This window comes from Lissotriton helveticus, chromosome 4_1 (assembly GCF_964261635.1).
Source record: "Lissotriton helveticus chromosome 4_1, aLisHel1.1, whole genome shotgun sequence".
NCBI lineage: Eukaryota > Metazoa > Chordata > Amphibia > Caudata > Salamandridae > Lissotriton > Lissotriton helveticus.
Genome location: NC_136063.1, coordinates 266,013,961 through 266,030,047, shown reverse-complemented (window position 1 = coordinate 266,030,047; position 16,087 = coordinate 266,013,961). Strand labels below are relative to the sequence as shown.

The 16,087-nt window shown below is 45.6% G+C and overlaps 1 protein-coding gene across 1 annotated transcript in view; it reads right to left on the bottom strand.

The window, feature by feature from the left end:
* The window catches only part of ADCY8 (adenylate cyclase 8), a 1,090,843-nt gene that overhangs the window by 299,007 nt on the left and 775,749 nt on the right, over positions 1-16,087 (bottom strand). Inside the window, exon 7 of the mRNA XM_078686748.1 lies at positions 12,395-12,665. Coding sequence (XP_078542874.1) covers positions 12,395-12,665 — 271 coding nt within the window. The remainder of the gene's footprint in view (positions 1-12,394; positions 12,666-16,087) is intronic.

The window sequence follows — 16,087 nt, the reverse complement described above, 5'->3', positions numbered from 1 at the left end:
GGTTTGAGTTTTTGCTGAAGGCTAGGTGGTGGCTTCTGCTTTAAGGAAGAGGGTCTTCAATATTACTGGGTTTTGCCAGGCATTCAGCTTTGAATTGTTAGGATCTGTGAGTTGCAGGCCATCTTGCAGCTATCAAATAGGCTGCATGTCTCTGGATGACTCTGAGGCATGACAATGGTTATGCATTATTTTGCAGACCACAGTTCATCCATATTATTACAAATGTATACAGTGACCAGAAAGAGTAATATTATGTTGAACATTTTCGACTTATACAGCTTCCATGCCAATAGAGTCCCTCTTGTATGCACACAACAGAATGCTGGTCATCAAAAAACAATGTCTCTGCCTTTAACACTGAAGTAGCAACTTTGTCTTACTAATAGAGGAATACAATGGTTTTTTTTTCGGAGTTTTATATAGCGCGAACTAGAACCGAACTGAATCAGTTATCAGAGCGCTTTACATAGCACCAGTTACAATTGTCTACACTCAAAGAAAAGAGGTAGAAATTCCCAATTTCCAAGATAGGTTTCACCAGTTCTCAAGTAAGGAGAATGTGAGTAGATCACTCAAATGACCAGTTAGTTGCATTTTCTTTGTATCTAGAACTCGCCCCCTATGTTTTCCTGTAGTTGATTGATGTCAATCAATCAATCAGTGACACTTATAAAGCGCGCTACATACCCGTAGGGTCTCAAGGCGCTGGGGGCGGGGGGGTGCCGCTACTGCTCGAACAGCCAGGTCTTCAGCTTCTTCCTGAAGGAGAGGTGGTCTTGGGTCAGGAGCAGGTCGGTCGGGAGGGAGTTCCAGGTCTTGGCGGCCAGGTAGGAGAAGGACCTTCCTCCTGTAGTCGCTCTTCGGATGCGGGGGACGGCGGCGAGGGCGTGGTTGGCTGATCGGAGGTGGCGTTTGGGAGCGTAGAAGTTGACTCGGCTGTTGAGGTAGCTCGGGCCTTGGTCGTGTAGGGCTTTGTGTGCGTGGGTGAGGAGGCGGAAGGTGATTCTTTTGTTGACGGGGAGCCAGTGAAGGTCTCTCAGATGTCCGGAGATGTGGCTGGTTCGTGGGATGTCGAGGATGAGTCTGGCTGAGGCGTTATGGATCCGCTGGAGTCTCTTCTGGAGCTTGGCGGTGGTACCGGCGTATAGGGCGTTGCCGTAGTCCAGATGGCTGGTGACGAGGGCCTGGGTGACGGTCTTCCTGGTCTCAGTGGGGATCCACCAGAAGATCTTCCGTAGCATGCGTAGGATGTTGAAGCACGCCGAGGAGACGTTGTTTACTTGCCTGGTCATGGAGAGGGAGGAGTCCAGGATGAAGCCCAGGTTGCGTGCATGGTCTGTCGGTTTGGGTGCGGTGCCCAGGGCGGGGGGCCACCAGGAGTCGTCCCAGGCGGAGGGTGAGGAGCCCAGGATGAGGACCTCCGTCTTGTCCGAGTTCAGTTTCAGGCGGCTGATCGTCATCCACTCGGCTACCTCTTTCATCCCTTCGTGCAGGTTGGCTCTGGCGGCGGCGGGGTCGTTGGTCAGGGAGAGGATCAGCTGGGTGTCGTCGGCGTAGGAGATTATGCTGAGGTTGTGTTTGCGTACGATGGCCGCGAGGGGGCTCATGTAGACGTTGAAGAGGGTGGGGCTCAGAGATGATCCTTGGGGGACGCCGCAGATGACTTCGGAGGCCTCTGACTTGTACGGTGGTAGGCGGACTCTCTGTGTTCCTCCGTCGAGGAAGGAGATGATCCATTCCAGTGCCTTCTCCTGAATTCCGACGTCGCTGAGGCGCTGCACTAGGGTGCGGTGGCAGACAGTGTCGAATGCCGCGGAGAGGTCTAGGAGGATGAGGGCCGCTGTTTCTCCATTGTCCATCAGGGCTCGGATGTCATCGGTGGCGGCGATGAGGGCGGTCTCGGTGCTGTGGTTGGCTCAGAAGCCGGACTGTGAGGGGCGAGGGATCCGTTCGTCTCGAGGAAGGCGGCCATCTGCTTGTTGACGGTCTTCTCGATGACTTTGGCTGGAAACGGGAGAAGCGAGATGGGGCGGTAATTCTTGAGGTCGGTGGGGTCCGCTGTTGGTTTCTTGAGTAGAGCGCTGAGTTCGGCGTGTTTCCAGCTCTCAGGGAAGATGGTGGTGTCGAAGGATGTGTTGATGATGTCTCGCAGGTGGGGTGCGATGACTGCGTCGGCCTTGTTGAAGACGTGGTGAGGGCAGGGGTCGGTCGGTGATCCGGAGTGGATGGAGTTCATCGTGCGGATGGTGTCTTCGGTGCTGATCGGGGTCCAGGCGTGGAGGGTGGTGGTGGGGGGTGGTTGTTCGGTCATGGTGTGCGTTGGTTGGTTGTTGAAGCTGCTGTGTATGTCCGTGATCTTGTTGTGGAAGTATGAAGCGAGGGAGTTGCAGAGGTCTTGCGATGGGGTGACGTCGTTGTTTCCTGCGCTGGGGTTGGAAAGCTCTTTCACGATGTTGAAGAGTTCCTTGCAGTTGTGTGCGTTGTTGTCCAACCGGTCCTTAAATGCTGTTTTCTTGGCGGCGCGGATCAGCTGGTGGTGTTTCCGGGTGGCAAGTTTGTAGGAGGTCCTGTTGTCCGGTGTCGGTTCCCTTTTCCAGACTTTCTCGAGGGCTCGGCAGTTCTTCTTGGAGCTCTTGAGTTCGTCGGTGAACCATGGGGCCTTCTTGCTGCCGGGTCTGCTAGGCGGGGTCCTCAGAGGGGCGAGTTCGTCCGCGCAGTTGCTGATCCACTTCGTGAGGTTGTCGGCGGCCTGGCTGGGGTTCGCTGAGCTGGCAGGAGGGTGCTGGCTCAGGGAGGTGGCGAGCTGGACTGCTGTGATCTTGTTCCAGCTTCTGCGGGCGGCCTGTTGCTGGTGTTGGTGGGTCGTCGTTCTCTTGAAGGTGAAGTGGACGCAGCTGTGGTCCGTCCATTGAAGCTCTGTGGCGTGGCTGAAGTCGATGTCTGTGCTGGATGAGAAGACGGCGTTGAGTGTGTGTCCGGCGCGGTGGGTGGGGGTGGACACCAGTTGCTTGAGTCCCAGGTTGGCGAGGTTGTCGAGCAGGGTGCTGGTGTTGCGGTCGTTGTTGTTTTCCAGATGGAAGTTGAGGTCTCCCAGGAGGATGTAGTCAGCGGAGGGGAGGGCATGCGGGCTGACGAAGTCGGCGATGTCCTCGCTGAATTGCGTGCGTGGACCAGGGGGTCGGTAGATCAGAGTGCCTCTGAGGGTGGTGTTCGGGTTGGTGTGGATCTGGAAATGCAGGTGTTCGGCGCTGGTCAGGGTGTTGTCGGTGCTGGTCGTGAGACGGATGGTGCTCCTGTGGATGATGGCGATGCCTCCTCCCATCTGGTTGGCGTTTCGGTCCCTCCGGACGATCTTGTAGCCCTCTGGGATAGCGATGGCGATGTCGGGAGCTGAAGAGGCGTTCATCCAGGTCTCCGTGAGGAAGGCAACGTCAGGGGCTGTGGCGTCTAGGAGGTTCCAGAGTTCGATCGCGTGTCTGTGGGCGGAGCGGGTGTTGAGCAGGATAAAGGATGTAAGGTAAAGTCTGATAAATATGCTTCCTGTATACTAACTATCTCCAAACTTATGGTCTCATTCTCCTATAAATAAGGCTGTCTCTGAGGCTAAAAGTGAATCACTTTAAAGTTATGACTGTGATCTGGAACAGAGACTACACTGGTCTTATCAGGAATAAGATACCCCAAAACAAGAACAGCAGATGTTATGACTGGGAAGAATGGACTATGTAGGCTGAGAACAGGTTCACCATGTCCTTTGTCGACCTCTATCAATTATTTGGCAAAGGTTTTTATGTCCAGTAACTCTAGCTTTATCACCAAAAGCCACCACTATGGACGAAGCATCTAAGCCTTGAGTCCAAACTCTTTTGTATAATGAGTGAGAAGCACAGATTCTTGGTCACCAAGAGATGCCTTTTTTCTGAAGATACTAGAAGCCATACATCGGGGAGGGGTAAACTAAGTATAAGACTTGTACCATTTTTAGGTAACAGGCACCCGTACTAAACACTATAATTTCAGTGACAGTACATGACATTTTAGGTCGAGATTTTTTCATTGTGGTGGACGAATGTGAACAACAGTGACTGGCGATTGCTACAGTGATATTCCATCAACCAAAGATTTGATGCAGGCTGAGGCACTGAGCATGATCTGGTGCGTGTAGACACCCCAGAAAGCAAATCAGGGTGTAGTCCTCAACACAACTCATCCAGAACTACAAGGAATCAAGAAACAAATACCATTGATTCGAGCGGCTAGACAGTTATTTCCTGCACACCAATCCCAGGACACAACTATATCAAAGAATGCTTAGTTATTGTCAAATGACTGTAACACAAACCTGAGGATGTTGTATCTTCATCAGATACCTTTGCCAAAAACTGTTTACTCAAGAGATGCTCAACACACGAAGTTAGTAAGTCTGAATATAACTATTGAGGTGGGATCCACTCCAGCCTCCATTTTTCATCATCCATGTATCATTGCACCACTCCACTGATTTTACCAGCTGCCCAGAATGAACTGTTATTGCTACTGTTCAGGTCCTGCTTCAATGTCATTTACCTTCTTGCATTTACAAACGTATCTTCTTCGTGGATTGTATCTGTCATCCCCCATTTTCTTTCTCTTGTAACAGAAACATTCCTACTGGTTAACCTAATATTGTGATCCTGCTGTGTCATAGTCACTGCAATGTGTCATACCACTTGACGTAGCAATGGACCCAGAGATAAGTTACATTTTAGGTACATGACGTGGAAATTCAATGTGTTGTTCCATCATAACGGGAAGCACATAAAACATAAACTTTCTCCCACTGCTACTTGCCACAATCCTATTGTAACTTCATCTTATAACCGACCCTGCTTTCCTTGTTTTTGGTACTGTCCATTTAGTCAGAGTATTAACAAATTGTAAAAGCTACTGCCCATCCATTAATGATGATGCAATAGTTAGTACTACTTTCACGTTGAACATCAGTTTCTGATAAAATACTTGTTTATTGGTTGGAGTTTGGTCTCATTAACCTCTGTTGTGTCACCTCTTTTAGTGTGTATTAGTAGAGGTTTAATTGAATCAATGCTTCATTCAATTACCATCTCTGTGACAACATATATAAGATATAACAGACGTGTTACACATACAAATGTCTCTAAAGAAATCGCAAAGCTGACCGGCGACATGGGAGACACTAGCCTCTGCAGGGAGGGCAGCATCGGTCTCTGCAGATTGAGTGACTCTGGTTGTATTACCTTGTCTACATGTTTTGGGCCTCCTCAGGCATGCTTGCTCTCAGATGAGATGGTGACAGCTGTCTGCGAGGTCGGACCGCACTCCCATCCATTGATGATGGTGATGATACAATGTTTCTCCATACACCTTGAGCAGCACTGATTGGAAATAAATGGATCATTTTTCTGCCCCTTTCTCTGCACTGCCTTCTTCATCTGGTTAAAAGAGGGCATTAAAAAGCTTTATATTTAACCTATGATGGTCACTTCTTCTCTGTGAATGATTGGAGCTAACCAATCCAAGACCGTTACAAACTAATTTGCTCTGAAATCATTTCCTGTTAAAATCATAGCCAGATCCAGAGGAAGATGCACCACACTGCATTCAAATTCTTGTTTTTTCGTTGTGTTCATCACCCTCTTGCTATCATTTGTGTCCCTGATTTTTCTCTGGTTTTCAGTAGCCTGCTGCCTATTGAGTTCTAGCATTGTTGAATCCTTCATTGGCTCTTTCTGTCTGCCCAGACCTGGGGAGGGGTTTTGTGCCTTGTGCAATTCTCCAACACCTTTCTTCTTCAGTCAAGAATACCAAGATTGCCTTGCCTGGGAGACTTATTCTGCCATTGGATTTTTCCTCCTTTTAGGACCAGCTCTAGAAGGTCCTGGTCACCTTTCATGTACAGGAAATCTGCAAGAAGGCACCAAGGCTTTTGGAAACAGTTGCCGCTTCCTCATATAATCAAAACAATCAACAAAGGAACAATTACTGCGTCCCACCATTAACAACAAAGCAGAATAGCAACAGTTTTGTAATGCAGTGTATGTATTACACTGTAGAAAGTCACTGCTTTATTTTTGGATGTCACTTCATTTTCTGTACTTTTGCCTGGTATGACCCAGATCTTAATAAAACGCTTCCTAGCTGATTGGAGAAGTGCTTAATTTGTAAACAAATCAATATAGTCACACTTTCATCAAGGTATCTCACCCTCGTGATACCTGTTCTGCCCAACAGGGTCAAATGGCTTTCGTCAGGACCGAAAGAAGGCGGGACGACCGAGGCAAAACAGCTATCACGAGGGTGAGATACCTTGCAGAAAGTGTGACTACAGGGTCCATCCCTTGGCCTATCCCAGAAAGCTATTAGCAACCGTCACTGACAAATGAATGGTGAAACTCCAGTGGGTTGTAAGTACAATCCATAAAGTAGCTATATGCCTTACTGTGCACATCAGCTCATATTTCGGTGTTGACGAAAGCCATTTGACCCTGTTGTGCACATAAGAATATGGCTGAAACATGTAGACTGTACACAGGATAGGAAGGATCTAATTTATATCCTTCACATATCCACCACGTGTTTAACATTGACCAATACTCTCACCAATAAAATTGAGGTCAAACAGGACTGAGAGAATTTGAGCCAATTTTAAAACGAGCACCTCACTTGAGCACTATTCACTCACTATCACCACTTCACCCTCAAAAATAACTAGCTCCGCTGTAATCAGGCATCGCAGCAAACCCTGGAAACATTCGATAACCAAGGTGGGAACCCTATGATGAAGCATATCACCTACTAGGTAGGTGAGTGAGGGTTCTTTTTCAAAACCTAAGGGTTTCTTAGAAATGACTAATATTTGGAACATCCATCCTAAATCAGGAGAGAGATGGGTGTACAATAACTAGAAAAAGAACCATACTTTTTGCTTTTCATAGCTTTGTCTGGGAAGAGGAACAGGCCAGTTTCCTGACTTCTCACTCTCATATTGGTGTTGAGTCAAAAAATAAGTGCCAGAGCTGAGCCTCAGCGGACAGTAGCACAAATTAAGCACTATATTATAACTATTCATCCAACTTGTTAACGTGTAAAGCTTGTTGCAAGCTTCCAAATGTTCAGCATTCTGTTGAAGTAGATCTGATCAAAGAGGGTTCTTAGGAAGAAAACTGTTAGAAAGTGTTGGGTTTCTTTAGGCACAATATGTACCCCAATTAAAACAGTGGCATAGCCAGGGGTTTGCTATAATATGTCAGTATCTTCGGTAGCTCGTGCATCAGAGTTCTCCCCTGAGCTGGTAGTTCAGTTTAACCTTTCAAGACTAGGACCACCACTCCTGAGATGTGGCAGGCAGTGAGATCCTAAAGCACCTGTAGAGCATGAGAGAAGATCCTGTAGAGACTCTCCTGGAGAGCTTCACAGATGCCTAGCTTTGTGCCCTTACAAACCTAGAAAACTGGAGCGGGGGAGGGGGGTGCTCGAGGAGACTCGTTTATTAATAGAGGAAACTTTAACCCAAGGCTGGCCTGTTATTCTAGCAGACGGTCAACCCGAAGGTGTCACCGACATCGATGGTCCGTAGGACCTTTGCTTCAGAGAATGGATGCATTATACAACCTGATTGTTTTGCAAGAGTTTTAATAAATCATATGTAGACACAGTACACTTCGAAAATGTTTCAGAAATGCCAACTATTTACTATTTACTTGTTTTAGTTCTCAGTATTCATCATTTCCTCACATCAAACGGGCAGTGAGCAGGCATTGCTGGACTGGAACTTACAAGAGCGGATATACTCCCTCTTTGTGGTCATATTTGCTCATTTTATAATGTTACAATTGTGCACAGCTTTGAACAAGTGTTTCCACAAACAGGGTCACCAAGCGAAGCATTTTGTTGAAAGCAAGACTCTCCATACACGAAAAACAGTTTTCCGTGCCTGCTATACAAGGGCTGGAATTGTGGGTGACACTCTTCCAAAGAGTTATGGTTCTCTGTCATGTACAACAAACGACTGTGGCTTGAATGAAAACAAGGCTGCATTAGCAGCTTCCCGTGGTCCATCCTAGAAACCATTCAAAAGCCTCTGCAAAGCAAGTGGGACCTTATATCTTCCCCTACAGACAATAACATTAGCCAAGTAGTCAACATTTAAGCTGCTATCAACTGACTACATGATGCCTGGCACAGATAAGCCACGAAGCAGGTGCATCAGCAAACTGACAGGGCATTGAGTAATGGGCACAGTACGCCACACACACACACACACTGGTGAACACACATATATGTAGGCAATTGATGGCAAGGTGAAAGGAGATGGCTGCCACAGGCAGGATTGCTTTAAAAACAGTCAAAAAGAAAAGCATTGGTTATTATTCTCCCTACTCTCACAGTTACCCATACCCAGGGTAGCAGGGATATCCGCAACACTGGGAGTGGGGAAAATCCAAGCCATTACAAGTCAGACCCTGAGGTTCCCCTTGGAATTGAGGAATTACCGTGGTAATCTGTAATTTCTGGTATGATTCCTACAGCAATTCTTCATTTTTATCCAATTCACAGAAACACCATGTATCTTATATTTCCGACTGGCCGGTAACTGCTGTTAACAGCCCCACACGAACTAAAAGCCCATTTGAGCAAAGGACCTGACAATATTTTACTACATTGTTGCAGCAGAAATTTTGTGAGGACAGGTACGCTTCTCTAATGCAGCACAGGACTTCTTTAACTAGAGACAGAGCTGATTTCCATTGGGTCACATATAGTTGTAAGTAACAGAGCTTGGACTTTAAGTGATGAAGCATGGCCATTAACCAAGAGCCATTCTTATTGTGTTCTTGGCTATAAATTGTAACTAAGCACATACAGTCAGCTTTTCACAATGTTTACTCACTTTGATTTAATTTTCTAGGTCGAGCCTATAGCTTTGCGAGGCATGCAGTATTCAGTATGGCGTGGAAGCTCCGTGGAAGCTTAGCCCACTCTCAGCCCATCTTTTTCATTGGCATTGGTCCATAATGCTGCCTTCCAATTGGTTGTAGGTTTGTTAGTCCCTCCTCATGACCGTGACTTCTCGGCCCCCCGCACTCTCGTTTGTGCCTTCTCACCCGTCCACACTCCCGTTTCCAATGCAATAGGCCTTGCGTAAATGCGAGTCCTATTGCATTGCAAATGCTTGTAGAAATTGTATGCAATAATTGCATATACAGCTCTCCTGGTTGAGCCCTCTAAACTGATGATATATTAGATCACGATGTACTTGCCATCCATCAGAACCCCAGACATCCCCGCTCAAGATGCAGGAAGAGTCTACTGCACTGTATCTAGGGCCACTGGAATTATGCGGCAGGGGAGGGTCAAATTATGCAGCAGGGTAAATTATGTGGCCATAAAAGACAAATTATATGGCATTATGTGGTATATTTTGTAATAGTATTACTTTAATATTTAATTATTTTTAAGCTTGTTAACACTATCTGGGCGTAAGTTGTTAATCATTAGTACCAGTTTAACACCCAAATGTAGCAATAAGTTACAGAAAGGTGATCAGTCAGCATTTGCAAAGGGCGTTCCCCTGCGCAGCAACAAGTGTTGCTGCATTTTTATTAACTTTTGAACCATTTGATCCATAAACTATTTTTTTTGTTTAAATCTGTCGATTATGTGACAGATGATGAATTATGTGGCAAATGTGGCAGAACTACAATTATGCCAAAATCGCCGCATCCTCACAATTGCATAATTCCAGTGGCTCTGACTGTATCTCATCTTCCTAGTGAAGTGTCGTGGTGCCTGGCTGCGGACCTGACATTTACATAACAATTCAATGAGTTACATAAGAATCAGTGAAAGGAACTGAATTATTGCTGTTTTATAATGAAGATCAATTTGAGTCAATGAAGGTTCACGAGAGCGGGAGCAGGCTGTACCTAATTTCCAAGGCACCCACAGCAGTCTGACAAGGCACCATTTTTAAACTGGAATACTGAATCCAAGTGCAACTCATTCGCGGTCAGTCATTGTCCTGAAAATATGACGTGGCTCTTCCTCTCGGGGAGCACAAATAGGCAGGGAAACATCATTAACAACGAAGGCAGTACTACGCGTAACGTTTACAACGAGGCACTTACCACGTAAACGTCTTTCCAACGCGTATGCCTTCAACGATCGTATTTACCACGAAAAAAAAAAACGAAGGATTAAATAGGGGGGTTGGGGGGGGTCTCCCCCCCCATAAAAAAACGATCCCGCCGTGCTGAAAAAAACAGTGTCATAAGAGAGGAAGCGGAATAAACTTCCGCTTCCTCTTTATGACGTAAGAACGACGTGGCAAAGAAGATGAGGGGAAAACGAATTCCGTGGTAACGCATGCGTGGAAAAGGCATGCGTTGCAACGGAATTCGTGGTAACGACATATAACCAAATAGGCACCCCTCCCTGAGTGTATGTGTAATATGTTATGTTATGCGATATGTCTGATTCTCCATTGTTTGATTACTGCAGTTCATGTTTTGCATCCAGAGTGTTGCCTGTTTGTCCAGAAGATCCGCATCCATGACTTATTTTCAGCATTACAGTTGCCTTTGTAGTTCATTCACATTCAGGGGCTTATTCACAAGCACCTCGCGCGACCCGTACATCACTTTTCCCATGTTAAAAATGACGCAAAATTGGTGCAAGTCGCTTGTAAATAAGCCCCTCAGTTTCCTAGTATGTGAACGCAAAGCATGCGAATGTCCTGAAAAGTCTGGCATGGATCTGATCCCCGTGGGCCTCCGTCATGCAGAATAAGCGGTAGTTATGACATTTGCTGTCTTTCAGTCAAGCGCAATCCTCTCCGAAGTGCAGCGCATTCTCCTGGAATGTGTGCTTCAAGTGGGCTGGAAGCCTCCCCCTTCAGGGGAGGTGCAGGGTCGACAACGGCGCACAATGAGGCTCTATTTTGATCTTTTTTTTTTTAATGGGTGGGAAAAGGTTGAACCTGACAGAGATTCTGACAATAAAGCAATATCACAATTTCCCTGCTCGGTGGCCTGGCGCCACCTGTCTTAATGAGATCCGTGTCGGGTCCTCGTGAGAAATGACATTGACTGCAGCATTCCTTTGTGGTGTCTGACACAATGCAGGCCTTACAAAACCAGGCTAATGGGCTCTCCCAGATCACGCAATTTACTAAAAAGGCTTTTTAAGTGAGTGGCCTTTTGAATATAAACTAATGTAGGAACCAAGTGTACCACCTCCTTCCAAATGTAATTGAAATAAAGACAAGCCGACATAATACAAGGAACACATCAAGCGCGACCTCCCTTCATGCTCAGAGGTCTTATGCACACAAGTACTACGCGCTTGCACAAACGTAGGAACACAGCTGGTCGAACAAGCACTGATCATGCCATGCACACATTTACCTTCCGGAAACGACTGTGGCTCTGGACCGGTCGATAGAGACTTTATCACTTCAAAGCACATTGTTAATAAATGCAAGCGACAGCAACACAGGCGGGAGCAGAGCAGACGCAGACGGCCATGTTCAATGGACAAGCCAGACGACTGGGGACGAGATGCGTGCAGCAAAGGACAGAGCGCGTCACTGCACATCTTTCAAGTACACACAGGAGACAACACAAGCTGACCTTGTCTCATCGCGACTCGAGAATCTTTCAAGTCCACAAGAAAGTGTGGTGGCTTACGAGCATTTTTTTTGCCGTTTGTAGCTTTTACGTCGCCCGTAAAAAATGAGGTCATGTCCTTTTTGAGTCAGGTAAACCTTTAAAATTGCCAATTGGAAAGAGAGTTGGGATTGGAGAAGGATGTCGGGCAGTCTGCGGGGAATTACTTCCTACTTAAGCTACTGTTTCAAGCTTGCTATGGACATAATTGTGAAATGGACAATGCTAATTTAGATTCGCCATGAAGATTCGCACTGCGGGAGGGGTAGAGAAAATAGGAATGATTTCTGGAGTGTTTTGTTATTGAATACAGCCGGCCTTCGACTCATGCAAATGTACATGCTGTAAATTTGCATATCCAGCCTTATACAAAGCTTCTAGCATCTTGACCCTGGGATTGCGGTGGCGCCAGATAGCTATAGCAATTCTAGGTATCTGATGACCTGCTTTAAAGGGCTGCTTCCTGGAAAGACTACAGTATTTTTCTATAAACACTGGTTAACGCTTTCCTAAAATATATTTTCAGCCCTCTGTGGCATTTTGATATCACTGGTAAAAAATGACAATTTCCCTGAACGGCTAAAAAGGTTAAATCTAGCCTGCGGGGGGCTGTTTAATCACTTGCACTCTCTGTACATGTTTCAGTAAATGATAAAGAGCTGTACCCAACCATGCGTTCATAGCTATTGACATTAAGAAAATCCACTTACATTCTGCTTGCCCACTATGTTGTCGAATGGAAGCTCTGGGCTCCAGGATCCCTCCGTGAAGGTCGCCCCGCTGTTTCTCCTTTCCGAAGCACTGATGGACTCCTTCACAATGTCTTCTGGCAGCGTCAGTAGACATTCCTCTGGCTGCTTTATCAAGTAGGTCTCGATGTTGTGCTTGCGTAGGAATTCATTGCGCTCCTTGCCGTGTCCCTCCTCTACATCGTAATCCCCGTTAAGGCAGTCAAGTGTGGCCTTCGAGATGTGGATTCTCCTGTTGGAAGAAAGGCAAAGATGGCGGGGTGTTATGCTTCTGCCATTGGGAACATAGGGCAATGGAGATACTAGTAAGAATCTACTTCTGAGCCCCAGTCAATGGTGTGGTAAAAAAATCTGCCAAACTCTGACAGTCAACCATAAGAGTAAGCTGAGGGGTCTGTTGGACCAAACACCCTTGGAGTATTATGGCGTGGAGGTTTATTCCCCTGTTAACATCACTTATGTCAGTTCCTGCAAATACTCTTCACATGTTTAGATGTTTTGCTACCAGGTCAAGGTTCAGTTGTTTTGTAGCTTAGTTTGTGAAACATTAGCCAACTAATTCTGTGCAGAACGTTAGAGAAGCCTTTTGCCTTAGTTGTACACTGTAGATTGAATGTATTTCTTGTTAGGACCTTTCTTAAATGTAGTGAGGACCACATGGTTGCAAACTGATTTGGAAACATTGATCTATAACAGGGTTCTCCAAAGACAGCCCTGGAGGGCCGGATCTATGCCAGATTTGTAAGATAACTACATTTTTCTAAATGGGGAAATGCTCAAAATCTGCCATGGATTCCGCCCTCCAGGAGAATCCTGCTGTATAGGCTGAGACCAGCAACAAAGCATGCTCTAGTGATTGACCTGACTTTAGGAAAAGGCAGGCTGCTGCCCCATACAGCAACAGCCTCACTCTGCTCTAAAACTGTGAGGTGTTTTTATGGTGAGGAAGGGGTGGATGCAGATTGGATTGAAGGAGGATACCAGGAGAGAGCAGGGTTAACATTCTGTGAATTCATCTTCACTCATCATAGCACCACCTTGAATTGCTTTCCAACACACAGAAAGCAAGCAGTGGTGGGCCCACCCTGAACCCCATATCTTATTTAGAACCTCAGCATCTAAAGTGACATCCCACACTACAGATATCATAAGCTATAGAAAACCTAATTTTTAGTGTCATATTATAGTCTCTACTCTACATATGTTCAACTCCCAGGGATATATTAGCATTTCCTTCTAGTGAAATATGTGGATTCTACCGATATCTGCCACATCACTGAAGGAAAGCAGATTAGTTTGGATGTGTATTTAACCACGAAGTAATATGTGTCATTTCATTACATTATGTTATGTTAATTTCTGCTTGACAAAGCACACTAATGCAAACGCTTCTTTGTGTTGAAAGAAAGATATCAACACCCCAAGGAAATGCTGAAAACATTATAAGTGAAATTTGAGCATTTTTGTGAATTTTAGAAAAGAAGATTGAGTGTACAGGGAATGAGGGAGACGTTCTGCAGACAAGCTGTGGTGACAGATAAAGCTCTGGCTTTAGTATACACTTTGCAATACAATGGAATTTAGAGCAGTGCATAGTTTGCTGACCTGAGATGGTAGATCAATTGATGGCAGGTAAATTTGGCAGCAATTAAATCAAGGGTTTAAGTGAACATGGCTTTGCATCCATTGGGGGAGAGATTAATTTACATATCTTGTGCGAGACTTAGCAATTCAATTGATGTAAGAATTGTTGAGATGTCACCCCACTTCCCCACACCATCTGCTAGTCTTATTGCAGTATTTTGCATTAAGTGGAGCCCATTAAAGATGTATTTTGCTGCTGCTAAGTATAGGCTGTTCCCAATACCAACTCTGGATTTCACTAGTGCATTCGCTATGGTGGGGGGAAGGTTCAGAAAAGGCAGGATGTGGTGCAGTGGCAGCTCGCCGTGGGAGTGCTGTGGGGCAGTGATGTATGGCTGGGGAGGGGCAGGGTGGGGGGTAGTGGAATCCGACTCACGACGGACAGGAGTAAGGTAAGTAATTAAATAAATAAAACAATGTACCTTTTGCGCTCTGCATCGCGGAGTTGGCGATGCAGCGCGCGTGAGGTAAATTGTTTTGTTTATTTAATTAATTACTTACCTTACTCCTGTCCATCATATGTCGGACTCCACTACCCCTCCACCATGCCCCTCCCCCGCCACGCAGCACTCCTACAGCGAGCCGCCACTGATGTGGTGTAGTACTCCTAGAAGGTGAATGCAGACATGATTAAATGGTACAAAATACCTGACACAAATATATCATTTTAGTAATCCTCACGTGTTGGTTTGGTGCTTTTATAACATGTTCAATAGGAGAAAAGCTCATTGGACATTCATGCCCACATCATTCATGGCCTGGCATAGAGAACCTCTGGTTGCATCCCACCTCACTCAAACCATATTCCAATCAGTTTTCCAGCTCGTGTCAGTAATCCCACCATTCCCTATACATTTGGGACTATACCCACCAAAGTGTTCGAATGAGAATAAAAGTCCCAGACCATCCAAGCTACTATGTCATCTCTGCAGTTCTTTATCTTTGTCCTGAGTTTCCATGCATCATTCGTGATTGGATTATAGATAGATGTGGATCTCTTGCACTGGTACAGTTAGATCTGTCAGCAGCTTTTAATACCATAGCCCAACCTATGCTCATACAATCGCTTATGGATATTGGTTTCAGAGATGAGGCTTTAAGCTGCATCATCTCTTTTCTAACAGAGTTTTGCCAGCCCGCCTTCTCAGAACCTGTTTTTTATGCATTAGAAATGCTTGTGGTGTTCCCTAGGACTCTGCATAGAATCACACTTGATTTAATATCTAGAAGGGAACCGCTCTAATAAGGTACTTTTGAGTACATTTTTACTCCTGTGCAGATGAACTGATAGTACCTCTAGACTGTATGAACAATCAATTTTGCAGGAATTTCAAAGGCTGGTTTCAATCAGTTATCTTTTGGATGAATAATAACACAATGTGATTCAAAACTGATAAGAACAAAATGGTTGTCTTTGGGAATTCTTCCCGCTGTTCCCTGAAAGGGTGACGTGGAAAACGTGGACCACCTCCATCTCCAGTTGCCTGAAACGTAGCTATTATCTTTGACAACACACTTTCTTTTGAAAGTCAAGCTCTCCACCAACCGCTTTCTCAACCTACGTAGCTTTCATATAATGTTGCATCTCCTTCCGGATATACACAGGAAATCAGGGCTCCAGGCAGTATGAATCTGGGCTAATGTAACTCTATGTGTATTTTACTTCTTACCTATCTTACCACTGATATTCAGCTTACTCAGAATATTGTGGTACGATCCACTCTCCTTTCACCTCAATTCCTTTACTTCCTATCAAGAAGAGGTATATTTTCAAAGCCTTGTGTTTTGTCATAAAGCTATTTACTGCCTTCTCCCTCTAAAGGGAAAAAATCACTTCCATAGAATATACTTCCTGGAGAATTGTTGGTTCACAAGATATTACCTTACTCACTGCTGTGCCTCTCTGCAATTACTTCCAAGGCTGTTCTCCAGGTACTACGATCCACTACTAATTTATTATGTGCTTGATAGAGTTTAACAATCACCTAGTCCATACCTCAATATGATCAC